The following is an 18,788-nucleotide window of genomic DNA, read 5'->3' as shown; positions in this document are numbered from 1 at the left end:
AACTATTTGGGACACAACTGAGACTCCAGATTTGTGTTCCCCCAGAATTTTCATATGATCATAGATTTAGAGTTGATTGAGGTTAGAGAATCCAATCACTTCATTTTATAATTGAGGAAACTCCCAGAAATTAAGTGGCTGGCTCAGGGTCAATCAGCATTACCTACTACACTGTGCAAAATACTGGGGCAAAGTAAGGCCAAAAAAAAAAAAAAAAAGAGTCCCTGCCCTCAAGAAGTTAAAGGAAACAACTCTGAACCAACAAGATATGTACAGGCACAAAAAGTAAGCTTTTGCATTGAGGGAGATTGGGATTGAAGGTGGGATTTCAGCTAGGACTTGAAGGAAGCTAGGGAAATGAAAAAGTTGAGATAGAGAAGGAAAGAATTCATAACAAGAGGAAAAATACATGGAGTTGGGTGACATTGTGTCTTTCATGAGGAAGAGGTCAATGACATTGGATCATAGTGGGAGTCAATAAATTTTAAGAGTCTTCACTAGGGTGGTTACAGTGTCATTAGTGGAGAAGGGAGCACTTGGGAGGGGATGTGAAGATAAAACAGAGGATTTGATCACTGACTGGAATATGAAAATGAGAGTGAGAAGCTGAGGATGATACCTAGATTGTGAACATGGATGACCAGTAAGATGGTGGTGCCCTCACAAGAGCAATAGTAGGAATGTTATGAAGGGGGCTTGGGTAGGAAAAAGAGTTCAGTCCTGGACGTGCTAAATTTAAGATATTTATGCTATGTCCAATTTGATATCCAATAGACAGTTGGAGATGAGTCGGGAGATTAGGAGAGAAGTTAAGGTTGGATAAGTAGATATGAGAATGAGATATGAGAATCATCACCTTAGAGAACATAACTGAATCCATGGGAACTAATGAAATCACCAAGCAAAACAGTACATAGAAGAGGGCCCAGGACACAGCCCTGGAGGACACCCATAATTTGTGAGCAAACCCTAGAGGACACTAAGAAAGAGCAGTCAGGCAGGAGGAGAACCAGAATCTTTTCACAAGAACCTAGAGAGATGAGTATATCAAGGAGGAAAGAGTGATTGACTGTCAAAGATTAAGAAGGATGAAGACTTAGGAAAAGCCTTTAAATTTTGTGATTAAGAGATCATAATTAGGGCAGTTTGGTGATGCAGTGGATAAAGCAGATAAAAAAAGGATAAAGGAAGACCTGGATTCAAATTCAGTCACATACACTAGTCATATGACCCTGGGCAAGTAACTTAACCTGATTGCCAGAGAGAAAGAGAAAGAGAGAGACAGAGACAGAGACATCAAAATCATTATTGATTCTGGAAAGAACAGTTTGAGTTGAATGATGAGGTCTAAAGTCAGACTGTAGAGTGGAGAGAGGCACCTACTGTAGATAACTTTTTCTATGTATTGTAGATGGAATTCAGCCACAAAAGAGAGATATGGAATGATAACTAGCAGGGAAGGATGGGTCAAATGAGAATTTTATGAAGATGGAGGAAACACAAGCACATTTGTTGGATGTAGAGAATTAGTTTGAAGATAATTATGAGGATAGGGATGATAGATATCTTGGGACAAGATTCTAATCCAAGTCTTTCTTAGATTCTGGTATTAGTGTTCCACTCATGATATCACATTACTTGTGGTTCATGCCTTAAAGTGGTAAGGGATGAAGAGTTGATGTGATCCCTCTCCTATTCAGGGGAACTGGGAAAATGAGGTTCAGCTTCAAATGAGGCTTCTAGGATGACTCAGGTCTGGTTATTTCCTGTCCCAGTTCAACTTTAACCGTACAATGGCACCAGAAGATAGTCCAGTAAAACTGTTGGGCCTGGCTCCCAAGTATCAGTCAGCCTTTCCAAGTCTTTCAGGGAAAAACTGGGTTAAAATTCCTTGTAAAACAGTTTTCCAGTTGCCTGGTCAATCCACTGCTGGGTTGAGACAGGCAGATCATTCGTCAGGACCAACTCCTCCCCAGGCTTATTTACTTGGCAGATTCTGCCATGGGATCCTATTTCTGTACCTCTGGGGGGTGGCTTTTATGACCTTATTGAAGACTTTCTGTCATTCTGAAGTTAGGTGACAAAACATTCACAGAATACCTGCATATTCTCGGGGGAGGGGGGTAATGCTCTGCCATTATCATGTAGTCCCAGATGAAAACTCCCTTATGTGGGCTCCACAAAGAATAGCTTACACATTTTCTTTCTTTTCTTTTTAACATGCACAATTGTGTTGTCACATGTCCATGTTAGTCACACTGTGAAAGAAGAATCAGAACAAAATGGGAAAAAAAACCACAAGAAAGAAAAAGCAAAAAATAAATTTAAAAAAAGGTGAAAATAGTATGTCTTGATCTGCGTACAGGTTCCATAGTTCTTTCTGTGGATATGGATAGCATTTTCCATTAATTGAAGGTCTCTTAGAATTGTTTGATCACTGTAATGCTGAGAAGAACTAAGTTTATCATAGCTGATCATCGTACAATGTTTTTGATAAGCATACAGTGTTCTCTTGGTTCACTTCATTCAGCATCAGTTCATGTAAGTCCAAGCTTTTCTGAATTCTGCCTGCTCATCATTTCTTATAGAGCAATAATATCCATTACATTCATATATCACAACTTGTTCAGTCATTCCTCAATTGATAGGCATCCCTTTGATTTCCAATTCTTTGATACCATAAAAAAAAGCTGCTATGAACTTGTACATGTTGTTTTTTTTTTTTACTGGGTTGTTTTTTTTTTTTAATCTCTTTGGGATACAGACCTAGTAGTGGTTTTGCTGGATGAAAGGGTATGCACAGTTTGATAGTCCTTTGAGTATAGTTCTAAATTGCTCTTCAGAATGAATGGATAAGTCCACAACTCTACCTACAGTGGGTTGTACATTTTCTAAGGACTGAACTGCTATAACCAATTCCTCTTTATGTGTGTGTGTGTGTGTGTGTGTGTGTGTGTGTGTGTGTGTGTGTGTGTGTGTGTAAATGCCTCTACTTTGGGACAAAATAAGGTAAGTGTCTTCCTGTGGATACAAACTATTCTGGGGATGCCAAAGAGGGAGATCACATTTGGTCAAGACTCAGGGGGTAAGATTTATAGGAAAAATAGGCCTTGAATAGTAAAGAGAATTTTAAATAGGGAAATATGAAACAGATCCAGAGTATTCCAGAGTGGGAACACTTTCAGAAGTGAGAAAGTATAGGGTGTGTGGATAGGGTGTGCGAAGGGAACAAAGTGAGCATTTATATAAGTGCTTTTGTGCCAGTTACCGTGCTATGCACTTTTACCAATATTAATTCATTTGAGCCTCACAATTACCCTGGGAGGTAGATTACTATCCTCATTTTTCAACTGAGAGAACCTAAGCAAACAGAAGTTAAGTATCTTACCCAGTCATGAAGTCTGAGGCCAGATTTATTCTCAAGTTTTCCTGACTCCAGGTCCAACTCTATCCACTTTGTCACCTAGTTGCCACTTACAAATTAACTGGGGGAAAGGACACCTTCATAGAGAAATAAAATATAAAATAATACATGTGTACTAGAGAGGTTTTAAAAAGTTCTACTGCACTGAAATGGAAAAGGTTACTATAGTGGTAGCTTGGTCTAGTGGGTAGGAGGCTAGACTTTGAGTCAAGAAGACCTGGGTTGAAATTCTGGTGTCAAATTTTTTACTAGCTGTGTAACCTTGGGCAAGTCACTTTCTTGATTTCCTTGTTTGCAATGTGATGGGGTTGAACTCTAGATATTCTAAGCCAACTCTGAATCTATGACACCATGAAGGAAGGTGGCAGGCAGTTCAAGGGAGGCTTCCTGGAAATAGCACCCAATTATGAAATCAACTCAGTCCCTAGCACAATGTCTTGTTTTGGTAGGAAATTAATAGATGTTTGTTTAGTTGAATAAAGTACACATTGTCAATTATGATGCGCTCTGGACTCAAAAAAACTAGGTATCTTGCCTATTTCTTCCACAAGTAGTAAATTCCAGGCTCATCTTCAAAATAAATTTCATTGATGTAGATTGTGTTCATTTTCCCCAAATGTAGGAATCCCCTACCCTCCTAAATGTATGGCACAAATAATGATTATGGGCATCCCACTGAAAATGGGTTCTGCTTTGATCAAAGCATATGATTTTCATTTTTTTCAAAAATCTGGGGTTTTTTTGTTTTTTCTTTCTCATGGTTTTCCCTTTTTTTGATTTTTCTTCTTTTTCAACATGACTAATAAAGAAATATGTTAAACATTGTATAAGTGTAATCTATATCAGATTGCTTGCTATCTTGGCTGGGGAAGGAAAGGAGGGAGGGAGAAAATTTTACTAACTTGAATGTTGAACACTATTTTTATATGAAATTGGAAAAAATACTATAAGATTAAAAAAAAGATGACTCCATTTTTCCAACCAGGGCATCTTCCAACTATGTCCAAAATTCTTTCTCCATCAAAAAATTCTCTCTCTCTCTCTCTCTCATTCTCTTTTTCTCTTTCTCAGAAGTCTGGTTCCTGACCTCCCAAACTTGTGTAACCTGAGTTTCTGGGAATCAATTCCTAGAAAAATCTTTCTTACACAGATATAAACTTGATACTCACTATTTACTTGGCCACCACACCAAACCTTTCCTGTTTTGATCCTTGCCCACTTCCCTTCAGCCCCACTCCCACTCCCATTCAATACTTTCCTCTTTTCTGTTCTTTGTCCAAGATCTCCATCTCCTGACTTGGTACATCTGCACCACCTAGCTGTCTAGAATTGCTCTCCCTTCTCATCTCTGCCTTCTGTCTTCCTTGGCTTTTTAAATTTCAACCTTTATAAGGAAGCCTTTCCTGGTCCTCCTTGTGCTGGCAACTGTCTTTTGTGAGCATTGCTAATTCTGTATAAAGTTTTGATTTGCATGTGGTCTCCACCTTAGATCATGAGTTCCTTGGGGGTAGGGACTGTTTTTGCCTTTCTTTGTGTAACCACAGTTCAGCATAATTTCTGAATTTCTGACACATAGTAACTAAATAAACTGTTGAGAAAAAAAGACACAAGGAACAAGGCAAAGAGGGAATACTAGGGGTAGCTAGGTGGCGGTGGATAAAGCCCTGGCCCTGGAGTCAGGAGGACCTGGGTTCAAATATGATCTCAGACACTTAATAATTACCTAGCTGTGTGGCCTTGGGCAAGCCACTTAACCCCATCTGCCTTGCAAAAACCTAAAAAAAAAAGAGGGAATCCTAGAAAGAGACTGGTTTCTCATTTTTAGTTTAACAGCCCAGGGTGTGTTGGGGACTTGCCAGCTAGGTGTCTTCTTTACAAACATGAGACATGAAAGTCTCTGGAAATAGGAAGAAGGGATATTAAATAGAAGGATGAAGTGGGTTCATACTGTCATAAGATCATGTTCCCCAAATCATAGAATATTTTTGGACTACCATAGAAATTCTTTTTTGGGGGGGGACAGGGCAATGGGGTTAAGTGACTTACCCAAGGTCACACAGCTAGGTAATTATTAAGGATCTGAGGTTGAATTTGAACTCAGGGACTCCTGACTCCCAGGCCAGTGTTTTATCCATTGCACCACCTAGCTGCCCTTTACCATAGCAATTCCAAGAACTTTTCACTTGGGAAGGATGGGGAGGGCAAAGGAGGTAATAACTGGGGAAGCATGGGATTATAGGTCCTGTCCTTGGTTAATGAGGATAATAATAATAAAAAAAATTAATAATGACTTAGGATTTTATGTTTACAAAGCATTTATTACCTGAGAGTTAAGTAATTCAAAAATTATTCATCTCATTTTTACAGATGAAGAAAGGTTTGGGTTAAATTAATTTGCCCATGATCACTGTGTTGGGATTTGAGTTCAAGTTGCTAGATTTCAAATCAAGGTGGAATAGAGATGAAAGTGGAGAGGAGGAGGAAGTATTCCATAGGTTTCTATCCATTCCCCCCCCCACTCCTCCTCTCCAACCTCCCAGTCCCTAAGAGGGAAAAAAAATGAATACTGGTCAACAGAGGAAAAATCTTCAGGAAATCAACTGCTGCCTGGATGCCTGGCCTTGGGCCCTTGAGGAGGATATAGCCTGAAACAAGGCTTCTTTTGGTAGAAGTGATGAAGTTGGGAGTTGGTTGCCCAGCCAACTAGTCTATTAATGAAAATGGAGGAAGGAAGTTGAGAGGAAGAGAGAATTCACACAATTGTCATTAATCTCTTAACCATTTTAACATGCTCTGCTTGGCGCCATATGAACTTTACTCCTTGGTCTTGGGCCTCCCTTGTTCTTAGTCTTTCCCCATGGAATTCCACACCTTGGGGTAAAGGGGCCCCGCCTTGAGCTTTAGACTGTTGTTCTTTATAGACCTTTGGGTTCTAGTTCTGTTCTCCCTGGAGAGAATTATATTTTTACTCCTGTGGATAAAGAGAACACAGTTCCCTAGAAGTTGGATCTAATAATCTGATATAAACATACATTTCTGGTAAGAACAGTGAGCTTGGACAGCTGGTTTTCCCAAGTCACATTATTTTTCTGAACATCAGTTTATGTATAAAATAGGGATAATAATAATAATACTGCTGTTATTTAGATGAGTTCAACTCTATGTGACCATGGAAGGTCGTTTGCCATTTCCTTCTCCAGCTCTTTTACAGATGAGGAAACTGAAGCAAATTAGGTTAAGTGCCTTGCCCAGGGTCAGTCACACAGCTAATAAGAGTCTGAATTCAAATTTGAACTCAGGGCTAATCCACTGAACCACTTAGCTGACCCTCCATAATGCACAGAATTGTAAGTAAAGAACTTTGTAAACCTGAAAGATACACACACACACACACACACACACACACACACACACACACACACACACATACAGAGCAAGCTCTGTTGTTGTTAAGTCACATCTGATTCTGTGATTCCATTGGGGGTTTTTTTTGGCAAAGATACAGGAGTGGTTTGTCATTTCCTTTTCTACCTCATTTTACAGATGAGAAAACCAAGGCAAACAGGGTAAAGTGACTTACTCTGGGTCACACAGCTAGTAAAGTATCTGAAGTCACATTTGAACTTGGGAAGATATGTCTTCCTGATTCCTGGCCTAGAACTCTCTATCCACTAGCTTCCCCAGAAAGCTATAAACAGAATAAATAAGAAATAATTTAAAAAGGGAAAGCACTGGAATTAAGAGAGGCTTCTTCATGGAAGAATTTACATGAACTGATGCTGAGCAAGATGAGCAGAACCAGCAGAACCACCCTAACAGCAACATAGGAGTGATGACCAACCTTGATGGACTTGCTCATTCCAACAGTGCAACAATTAGGGACAATTTTGAGATATCTGCAATAGAGAATACCATCTGTATCCAAGAAAGAATTGTGGAGTTTGAACAAAGACCAAAGACTATTACCTTCAATTTAGGGGGGGGGAGAAACCGTTATCTTATTATGTAATTTTGCTCTCTTATATTTTATTTTTCTTAAGGATATGATTTCTCTCTCATCGCATTCAACTTAGATCACTGTATACCATGGAAACAATGTAAAGACTAACAGAATGCCTTCTGTGAGGGGGGGAAGCAAGAATAGGGGAAAAATTATAAAACTCAAAATAGATAAAATCTTTCTTTAAAAAAAAAGAGAAGCTTCTTGTGGAAAGTGGGATTTCTTTCTTTTTATTTTTTATTTTCTTTACACATTACTAAAACATTCTTGTTTAAGAGTAAACATAATACCCCCTCTCCCCCATAAAAATATAAAACCTCATGAGAAATAAAGTGAAAGAGAAAAAAATGCATTTCAATCTGTGTTCTAATACCATCAGCTCTGTCCTGGGTGGATCTCATTCTTTACCATAAGTTCATCACAGAAGTTACTTCCATATTTTTCCAGTTGTTGCTGATGATTGTAATTCCCCCATTCCTCCCCACTATCATCTACTATGTTTTCTCTCTCCTTTCACTCTGTCCCTCTTCAAAAATGTGCTGCGGGGCAGCTGAGTGGCACAGTGGACAGAGCACCAACCCTGGGGGCCAAGAGGCCTCAAACTTACATCCCATCCCAGAGACCCAGCAACCACCCGGCCCTGTGGTCCTGGACAGGCCACCCAATCCCACCAGAAAGATTCTGGTATTTCAATTGGGACTTAAAGGAAACTCTGCTAGGTTAGAGATCCTGGTAAGTTGAAGAATCAACTCAAAATGTAACTGAGGAAATGTTTAACAAATATATAAAAATAAAATAATGCTAATTTGTGATTTTCTAAATCATTATGTAGCCCTCTGTAACTATTGAAGTTTGACCCTCACTGACCTTGGGTTTTCAGAAGTTAAGAGACTTAGTCCAGGTGACCCAGCCAGGGGGGAGTTAAAGAATGGATTTGAATACCAGTCCCACTGGTAAAAATAAGGAAAATTTTAGTCCAACATGATTCACAGAATTTTGAGGAAAATGTTTTGTAAACTTTAATGTGAGTTAATATTGAAAAATGAAATAAAATCAAACTCAACACCTATGGGTAGATTAACCACTAATGATAATCTCAAGTCATTTTTAAACTTTAGGTAGGTTTTAAATGGAGATAAGTAAAGGAATACTGTTGTGCCATAAGCAATGATGAAAGGGTATGGGTTCAGAGAATTCCAAGAACATTTGTAAGAACTGATGCAGATGAAGTGTTCTCTTGGAACAAGAGAACAATTATATAGTTACTAAGTTATTGCAAAGGAAAAAAAAACACCTTTTTTTTTTTTTTTACTAGACACACAGTTATAGCCTGTTTTAGAAACTAAGGACTCTGCTATACAACTTGCCAGGATGATGGGTAGAATCCTCTGTAAAGGATAGGTGATGGCTGAGAAACAGAGATATGAAGTAGGATCCTTCCTCAATTGAGAGGCTGGTTCTAGCTGTGTGGGGGAGCCTATGGCCCATCCATAGTCAAGTCTTAAGTCTTAAGAATTCTTCTCAGTGTAGTTGTTTAGATGTATCTGACTCTTTGTGACCCTGTATGGGGTTTTCTTGGCAAAAAGACTAGAATGACTTGTAATTTTCTTCTCCAAGGGATTAAGGCCAACAGAGAGTGACTGGCCCAGGGTGGCACAGCTAGTGAGTGTCTGGGACAGGATTTGATCAGGGCAGTGTCAACCATAATTTCAGAGGACTCAGAAGAAGCCGGTCTACCTCTTTCCTGACAAAGGAAAGAACTCAAATTGTGTAACACACTTTTTTTGCTTGACACTACCCTTGTTATGAAAGTTTTTTATATATCTATTTAATTGGGGTAGGATGGGAGAAAACAAATGCTTGCTTGTTGAAAAAAATTGTAAACTTGTTTTTTAAAATTTTTATTTATTTATTTATTTATTCATTCATCTCTTCATTTATTTATTTATTTATTTGAGGCAATGGGGTTAAGTAACTTGTCCAAGGTCACACAGCTAGGCAATTATTAAGTGTCTGATGCTGGATTTGAACTCGGGTCCTCCTGACTCCAGGGCTGGTGCTCTATCCACTGTGTCACCTAGCTGCCCCTGCTCATGATTTCTTACAGAACAATAGTTCTCCATCACATTCATGTACCACAATTTGTTCAGCCATAGATAGGAATTAATTGGGCAATGGGTAAACAAATTGTATATAATTGTGATGAATTATTATTGTGCTATAAGAAATGGCAAGCAGGGTGTTCTCCAAAAACAATGGACTTATTTATCTGTAATTTTTTTATTCTCAGCAATAAGTGATCCAAGATAATTCTGTAGGACTTGATGATGAAAGTTACTGTTCATCTTCAGATAAAGAATTGGTAGAACCTGAATGCAGATCAAAGCCCTTTTTCTTTATGTTTTTGTTGTTTTTTTCACTTAATTTCATATCATGACTTATATGGAAATGTATTTTTGCATGACTTACACATGTATAACCCTATGCCAAACTGCTTGTCTTCTCAGGATGGGGGGGTGAGAAAGAATTTGGAACTCAAAAGTTGAAAAAAATGTTAAAATTGTTTTTACATGTATTTGGGGAGAAAATAAAATATTAAATGAAAAAAAGAAAAAATCTAGCTCTAGCCATTTGATCCCTTCTCTGGGCTATCTATAAAATGAGAAGTCTTGGATGCCCATCAACTGGAGAATGGCCAAACAAGTTATTGTATATGAATATTATGGAGCACTATTGTTCTATAAGAAAGCATGAATGGTCGGACTCTAGAGAAGCATGGAATGACTTATGGGATCTGATGCTGAATGAGAGTATTGTTCACATTAACAACACCATTATGAGTTGACCAACTGTGATGGATACAGCTCCTCTCAGCATTTCCAAGATCTGGGATAACTCTGGGAGACCTGTTATGATAGCATCATCCATATCCAGAGGGGAAAAAAAAACTAAAAAATCCAACAGAATCTGAATGGATACTATGTTTACTTAAAAAAAATTTCTCTTATGTTTTTCCTTCCTACCTCATGGTTTTCTTTCTTTTCCCTTCATCCTAACTTCTCATATACAAAATGACTAATATGTAAACATGTTAAACACAAATGAATATGTATAACTGTTACTAGATTATTCACCAATGAGAGGAGGGGGTAGGAAGCGAGGATGGTAGAAAAATGTGTAACTTATAAATATGCAAGTGATGAATGTTGAAAAACTTTCATAACATGTAACTGAGAAAATAAAATAAAATCTCAATCATCATAAAATAAGACTTAAATAGAGACTTGAGTTCAAATTTTATACCAGCTGTGTGACTCTTGTCAGTTTACTTAATCTATAAAATGGGGATAATACCTACCTTGCAAGATTATTATGGGGATCAAATGAGATCAAGTGTGAAAATGTTTTGAAAACTCTAACACTATAAAAGTAGTAGTATTATTTCTTGCTATCTTCTTCCATGAATACACTGATGATGGACTGTTTTCTGTATTCATGTGGCCATCCTTTATCCTGAAATAAAATCTGCTCCAGATGCTGGGATTATTAACTCAGTATAATAATGAAGTTAAGCTCTCAGAGAGTTTTCTCAAGCAATCAGACAGAAGCAGGTTAAAATGGTTAGGCAGTTTCATTTTTATTCCAAAACAATCTTCTGGAAGCAAACATTTCATTTTAGCAGTAAACGACAGAAAAATGAACCCCTTTGAGACACTGAGAGGTGAAAACACCTCCAGACCTGGGGAGAAGACACTTTCTTGGTTTGACTCCACTGATAATGAAAAACAAACAGGGCATTAAATGTGGCAATTCTTGGTGGGGGGGAGAAGGAATCTGGGGTTTTTCAGCAGCTGTCAAGGCTTTGATCCAACAATAATCCAGCTGAGCAACATGTTACTGAATGGATGTTCCCCTGCGTCATGTCCACTTTCATTCAGGGAAAAAAAAGCTGAGGTGGTGGAAAGCAGGTGACTCTGGCTTATGTTATTATGGAGGATGACAGAATGTTAAAACTCCTCAAGAGTGTGACATGGGATGGGAAGTAAAGGGAGTAAGGGGGGCTTCTCTGATCAGTGTTCTGGGTCTCATCATACTTTTCCTTAGATCCAGAAGGGATTAAGACTGTCCCCTGCTCCCTTGGATGGCTTGTAAGAAGAGTGGAACACCACTGCTAGCTGGGTGGCACAGTCCTGGGCCTTCGGGTGGGACCCAGGCTCACATATTTGAGCCACATTGAGAGGGAAGGTAAGAGCCTTGAGCTCTCCCAGTGCAGAGGAAGAACCCATCTGGAAGGAGCTGCTCACTTTCTGATGGGGTTTCCAGAAGCAGAGGAAGACCTGGTAGAGGAGGAACTTGATGATCCTTTCTGGGAGCCTGGAGGGTGTGGGGTCCCCCCTCTCTTGGTGGGGGCCAAGGTTTTGGCCTTATTCTTGAACACCTTGTTGGGGTCTAGCTTGTTTATAAAGTAGTCAGTCTCTTCTGTGAGCACTGGGGTATTGTAGGTGATGGGTTTATACATGTTGAACCATTGCTGAACAGAAGAACAGAGAGAGAGACCCAAAGAACCATCGATCAGAGTTTGAAAAATTGCTCTCTGCCAGCTCAGCGTGGAAGGAGGGGCTGGGGACACAGAGGCAGACAGGGGTGGACAAAAGGATTATAAAATAACCACCATAGGGCACAGTCCTCCCTGGGTTGAGGTAAGGGATGATGACCAGCCCTGTCTATCCTCAGCATTTTGTATATCATCTTTGCCATGCAGTGACCCAGTCCTGGTGGAGCTGAGCTGAGCTGAGTTCTGCCTCACAAACCCTGCTGCTACATCACTGGGGGCAGGGGGCCCAAGCCTGGAGGCTCTGGGGAGCCTTGGACCTAGCAATGCCACTCTTCTCTTGTAGAGCGCTGGGTCATTTTTAAAAAAGCTTTCATGTCTTTCACCCATTATCCCCTAGATAAGTCACTTACCTAGGGTTTCTAGATTTCTCATCTTAAAGATGAAGGAGTTATCAGCTCCTCACCATTTCTCACTAGGACTTTGGGAAGAGCCTTCTAATTGGTCTCCCTACATCCACTCTTCACATGCAAACTGACATTTCTAAAGTGCAGGGATGACTACAGATTCTTTTCCCAAGAAGCATCAGTGGCTCCCTATTGCCTTTAGAATAGAGAACTCCTCTATTTGGCTTTAAAAGACTGTTGCAATCTGATTCCAGACTTCCTACCTCCTTGCCTTTGCCCAGGCTGCAATGTTCTCTTTATTCACCTCCACTTCTTGAAACTTTTGTTGTTGTTGTTGTTTAATCCTTTCAGTGGTTTCCAGTTCTTTGTGATTCCATTTAGGGTTTTCTCGGCAAAGATACTGGAGTGGTTTGCCATCTCTTTCTCCAGCTCATTTTACAGATGAAGGAACTGAGGCAAACAGGATCGAGTAACTTGACTGACAGCAGATCTGAACTCACAAAGTTGAGCTTTCTTAATTCCAGGTCTGGCACACTATCCATTATGCCACCTAGATGCCCTTCTTGGAACCCTAGCTCCCTTCAAAGTTTAGTTCCTATGTTACCTCCTTTAGAAGCTGGTTATTTGTGCTTCAGACAATTACCATGTATTTGTTTTTTATGTTTCCTCTATTTATTTATTTTTGAACATACTGTATGTACTTCCTGAACTGTAATTCCTTGAAGACAGGGATTATCTCCCTTTTGCATTTATATTCCCATCGTCTAGAACAGCATATCTGGACACAATAAATGCTTGTGGTTGATTTAAAAAAAAAAGTCAACTTAAGAATTTCTAAGTTCTCTTCTAGCTTGAAATTTCCCTAATTTCTTATTCAAATCCCATTTCATATAATTAGAAAGAGTTAAAAAATGACTTTGAGGGCATCTAGCCCAATTCCTAGCCAATGTACAAAATGTCCATCCTTCATTATATCACTGACACAAGTCAGTTCTGGAATCGGGGTACTTACAGGGCAGTTGCCAAGTCTCATTGATCTAACTTCCACATCTGCTGCCTTACCATGATCCTGGTTCAGTTCTTCAATGCTCACCTATACAATTGTAACTACCTCCTTAATGGTTTTCTTGCATCTAAATCTCCCAGGCCATTTTCCATATGGCTGCCAGTATAATTTTTCTATAGCATAATATGACCAAGTCACTCTCCTTAGAAAGCTCAGTGGCTCTAGATTATCCCTAAAACAAAACTCATTAAACTGGCTTCTAGACTTGTTTTATTTTACATTTCCTTTATGTATTCTATGTTCTAGTCACAACAGACTATTTATTAGCTTTCCCTAAAGCTGGCATTCAATCTCCTGCCTCTAAATTTTCACAAGGTAGAATTCCTTTCCTTTTCATCTCTGCCTCTCAGAATCCTTCCTTTAAGGGTCGGTGTGGCACATATCTCCTCTATGAAACCTTCCTTGTTGCCACCACTTGTTAGTGCTCTCTCTCTTCTCAGATTATCTTATATTGATATGCTTATTAATATACATATTATATTTACTCCAGGAGAAAACTTCATTGAGGGTGTGGATTATTTCATTTTAAAAATTTGCATCCCATAGCCTAACACCCTTAGTAAATACTTATTGAAATGAAGTAAGGCTCTGAAGTAGTGGAGATGTGTGCTTCACTACAATTATAGTCTTAACTTTATGCTGTATTACTTTGTTTCATCTTAGTAAATGTCTTTGCTAAGAACTAATTTTTATCTACTGCCTGCCTGTTAATGGAAAGCACTGTTTTGGGGTTCATACATGATACCGTGAAGAGACCAGACTGATAAGATATCCTACAACTTGGGATAGCAACCAGCCTCTGGAGACCAAATCCATGAGTGTGAGAGCAAATTAAAGGAATGGATTTACATAGGGCTTGAATAATTCAATTTTATTCTCTTTCTCCCTTGTGTCACATTCTATTATTTGCCACCCTCTTGACCCTAGGTTCAATCCCCCCTTGTCACCTCTCAATTTTTTGTTTCTTGGATCATTTCTTCCACATTAAGTAACTCTTTATCCTGCCTAATAATCAGGACTATAGACTTCCTTCTCTTCAACCAGGGAGATTAATGTGTATTTAATTCTTCCTAATGCTGGCAGGAAGACAGATACTGTATACAACCTAAAATTCAATGGGATAGATCAAGCTAATAATTGGCAGTTACTTCCTATGAAAATGCCCACAGCAGATTTCTTGATGTCATGGCTTCTCATTGAGATGACTGGACTCTTCACAACATGTGAGAATAGTCAAAGGAATGACAAGAATTATTAATGCCACTGGAGAAATGAGTAAACTGAGACTCATAGAGGTTAAGTGATTTGCTCAATTATACAGCAAGTACATGGCAAAGCCAGAACTAGAACTCAGGGTTACTTATGCCCTTTTTCTCCCACTCCCAGTGTGCATATTTTCCAGAAGACTAGGGTTTGCTGGGGACAGGAGCTAGATAAGGGTGCGGAAGAATAGGGAGTGAGTAGGAGGCAGCCCAGGTTATCTGGGAGAGATGCTTCAAGGACCAGAAAAGCCTGAGAAACTTAAAACCTCTTTTCCTACCTTGGCCTGTGGGCTAACACCATAGCTGGTGAAGGCATACTGCCACTGGGGGAGGCCCAAGTGGGTGATCAGTAGGCGGTAGTAGGCAGTGAAGCTGTCTGTGAGAAAGTGCCAATATAAAGCTCTGTCCAGGAACCAGATCTTGCTCTCTTTGGCTACTGAGAGAATGGAAAAGAAAGAAACAGCCTCTGAGGAATGCCTATTTTACATACTTATTCATATATATTCTCACCAGTATATCTAAAGTATATATACACACATTATACATATATGTGTATATCTGCAGGTGTGTCTTTGTAAATATACATAAACACGCACATACATACATATTTATGTGTGTGTGTATATAAATAGATTTGTTTAAATTTAAACATAAAAGAAACATACTTCCAAGTTATAATCCTGCAGGAGTACTTAACTTGAGAACTATGAACTTGCTTTTAAAATATTTTGATAACTATATTTCAATAGAGTGAACTGCTGGCTGGTGTCCTTCCAGGCAATGCATCTAACTTCCTACTAGAGTCTCTGCCTCTGGACCAGTGTCTTAGCTCAGGGGTAAGCTATTGCCTCTCAGGTGACCACATCATTCTAAATCCTTGAGAGCAGCGTCTGTCTTTTGCCTTTTTTTTTTCATACTACCAGTTCTTAGCACAAGTCTAGAATATAATAGACACTTAATAGATGCTTACTGATTGACTACTGTATGAAATCAGGTACTCATTTTACAAGATTTGAGAAGTTAGGCTATTTCCTTTCCCTTTTCTAATTTGTTTAAAATGTTTTTTTTTCTTTTAGATTGCTCCTGAGAAGGGGGGGGCTATGTTTTGCAAATGCTTAAAAAGGTAAATAATATGAGGGGATAGTCAGAGGGAAATGACTCTTTTAGAGTCATTCTAATATGATTTTGGGAGAAACCATAAAGTAACCTAAAGACTGTTATTAAAGAAGGCCTACTAAGGGACTTACAAATTTGGAGAAGGAAACAAAAGACCATGTGTGAAAGAGGTGGTGGAGGGGAAGTAGCTTTTTAGGGGCTCCAGAATCCCAGCTAATATATACTATACTAATATATATACTATATATATATATATACTATATATAGTATATACTTCCTCCCCTTGTATTTTACCTGGCGAAGTCCTTTTATAGACAAGACACACTTTGCCATTTCCATTGCAGGAATCCAACTCAAATATGATATTTCGAGAGTCAAAGTGGGGCTTCTCTGGCTGGTCTTCATTATCTGCAAAACCCAGAAATTAATAATAAAATTCAAACACCAGTCAATACACAGTTAACTTTAAGGAGACTGGGCCTGAAGGCCAACACCTGACTTTAATGGAATGACTCCAGGAGCAATGGAGTCAAAGTTATGATGTGCTTCCTAAGTAGCTCAGAAATATTTGCAATTTTTTTTCAAGTTTCAGTCAAGTAAATCCTACATACAAGTAGCTGTCACCCACCAGATGACCTCTGCTGTCCTCACTCTAATCATCACTAGATGGAACAAGAAGGAAGGTGGGGCACAGCAATGTTAATGGAATTGTTTGGGGTGCTATTAGATTATTAGGTCCAATGAAGACATAGTAATGTTAAAAGAACTCAAGGAGCCTTTAAAAAAGATTACTCTTGGAATTATGCATTAATGTGTATTAGTCTTAGAGTCAGAGATTAGACTGACATTTCTTAACATGTAGTCACTTGGGCAAGTCATTTAGACTCTCTCAGATATAGTTTCTTCATTTTGGGGGGGGAAGAGGGCAGTGGAGTGAAGTGACTTGTCCAAGGTCATACAGCTAGTATCAAGTGTCTGAGGTTGGATTTGACTTAGGTCCTCCTGATATCAGAGCTGGTGCTCTACCCACTATACCACCTAACTGCCCTAGTTTCTTTACTATTAAGATGAGAATAATACTTGCATAACTTAGCTCATAGGGTTGTTGCAAGAAAAAATTATATACACCTTAAGGTATTAAGGTATTATATGAGCTTTTACTTAACATGGCCCTGATTAATGTTGAAAAGTGGTAGATGAGTTAAATGAGTTCTGTGACCCTTCCAGCTCTAAATCCATAATCCTATGAATAAATATTTATTAAATGGTTGAAGTAAATTATTAATTTACTAGTTTTTTGTCCTCTTACAACTTAGATAGGGAGAAAATACTCAGAACCAGGAAATGACTGACAAGCAGAATAATTTATAGAAACAAGTATAAGCTTATATGGTCTATACCACTAGTCTCCAAAGTGGGTCCTGGGACCCCTGGGAGGGATATAAAATGATACTAATAGAGCTACAACCTGAAGAGAAGTGACCAACCAATTTGAGGGCAAGAAGATGGGTTACATATCTTTCTTTCTTGCAACTATTCTGTCCCACAGGCAATCCTGGCATCACCTCCAACATAACTATTACCATCAATAGTCTCCTGTCTTCTCCCACTGCTCAACTTCCATGGCAACAGTTGATATCGGCTCCTCAAGGCAGATATAACTTAGGAAAGGAGAAGAGGCAGTGGTAGATGAATAAAGTCCCTACTTCCTATTTTTTCATTTTTCAATAGGAAACAATAAGCCACACACACTGAGAATGGATGGGTTATGATTACATTATCTTTCTTCCCCAAACCACCCTTTTCTCAAACTTCCCTAATTCCTTTAGAATTCCTTTCATCCTCCCAATCATCCATGTTTTCAACCTCTTCTTCATCCTTGATTTCCCATTCAAATGAAACTGCTCTCTTTGTGAACATTCTTTCATTTGGTGACATCATCAGTTCCCATGGTTTTAATGATCACATTTACAAATTTCCACTAGCTATAAATTCTTGTCTCTTTTAGGCTCCAAATCTACATCATTAACTATCTATTCAACATTTTGAACTAGATGTCCTAGAGATACCTCAAATTCAATATGTCCAAAACAGAAGTCAATATTCACTCCCACCCCAAAAAAGACTTATCTCTCTTCTGAACTTCCCTATTTCTATTGTTCCTCTTAATTATCTATGCTTGAAATCTTGGCATTATTCTTGAAAACTTGTTTTTGCTAGTCCTCATATATTCAAGTAGTTACCATATTTTATCATTTCTACTTCCAGAATATCTCTCCCATCTGTCCCCTCTTTACTCACACAGCTACCACCTCCCTTCTTAGATCATGGTCATGTTTTTTTCTTTGGTTTCTCTACTCCATCTTTTCCCCTCTCCAATTAATCCTCCTCACAACTACAAAGTGATTTTCCTACAGTATAGGTCTGACCATGGTACTTCTCTATCCAATAAACTTCACTACACTCTACTAATTCTAGGACCAGATATTATTTCATCTTTACCTCATCCTTTTTTAAAGTCTATTTTTCAGATAAGTTTTATAAATTATGTCACTATTAGTATGCTTGTACATAATTTTAAAATAAGTAAATCCACATGTATTGAGTGAGCATGCCAAAATAAATTTACTGAAAAGGGTTAAAAAAGTTTGGAGATGGAGTAGGTAGGAAGCACAGTGGATAGCTCACCAGTCCTGGAGTCAGGAGAATCTGAATTCAATCTGGCTTCAGATAGTTACTAGTTGTATGATCCTGGAAAAGTCACTTAACCCCAAATGCCTCCCAAAATTAAAAAAAAAAAGTTTGGAGACTACTAATCTCGACAGAAAGCACTGTGAGAATTTGAGAAGAGACAGAACACTGGGTTTTATGGAAGAAGTGAGACAAATTGGGCTTTGAAGGAATGAAGAGAGAGTGGAAATGTTACAAGCTGGGAGGGAAAAGGGAATGGCTTGCAAGGAT

General features: G+C 38.7%; 1 protein-coding gene across 4 annotated transcripts in view; it reads right to left on the bottom strand.

Moving 5' to 3' along the window:
• The window catches only part of LOC141502971 (tubulin polyglutamylase complex subunit 2-like), a 50,182-nt gene that overhangs the window by 3,566 nt on the left and 27,828 nt on the right, over nt 1–18,788 (bottom strand). Inside the window, exons 4-6 of one of the 4 annotated variants that reach the window (XM_074208013.1) lie at nt 16,122–16,235; nt 14,990–15,147; nt 9,418–11,955 (exon numbers count right to left, since the gene is read on the bottom strand). In XM_074208013.1, coding sequence (XP_074064114.1) covers nt 11,725–11,955; nt 14,990–15,147; nt 16,122–16,235 — 503 coding nt within the window. In that variant the 3' untranslated portion in view covers nt 9,418–11,724. Of the gene's footprint in view, nt 1–9,417; nt 11,956–14,989; nt 15,148–16,121; nt 16,236–18,788 lie in introns of those variants that run through there. The other 3 variants (XM_074208012.1, XM_074208011.1, XM_074208014.1) reach the window with 3 other exon arrangements.

The sequence above is a fragment of the Macrotis lagotis genome, chromosome X, assembly GCF_037893015.1.
Source record: "Macrotis lagotis isolate mMagLag1 chromosome X, bilby.v1.9.chrom.fasta, whole genome shotgun sequence".
NCBI classification, from domain to species: domain Eukaryota; kingdom Metazoa; phylum Chordata; class Mammalia; order Peramelemorphia; family Peramelidae; genus Macrotis; species Macrotis lagotis.
Note: the sequence above shows the minus strand (reverse complement) of the source record. Positions and strands in the feature narration are given on the sequence as shown.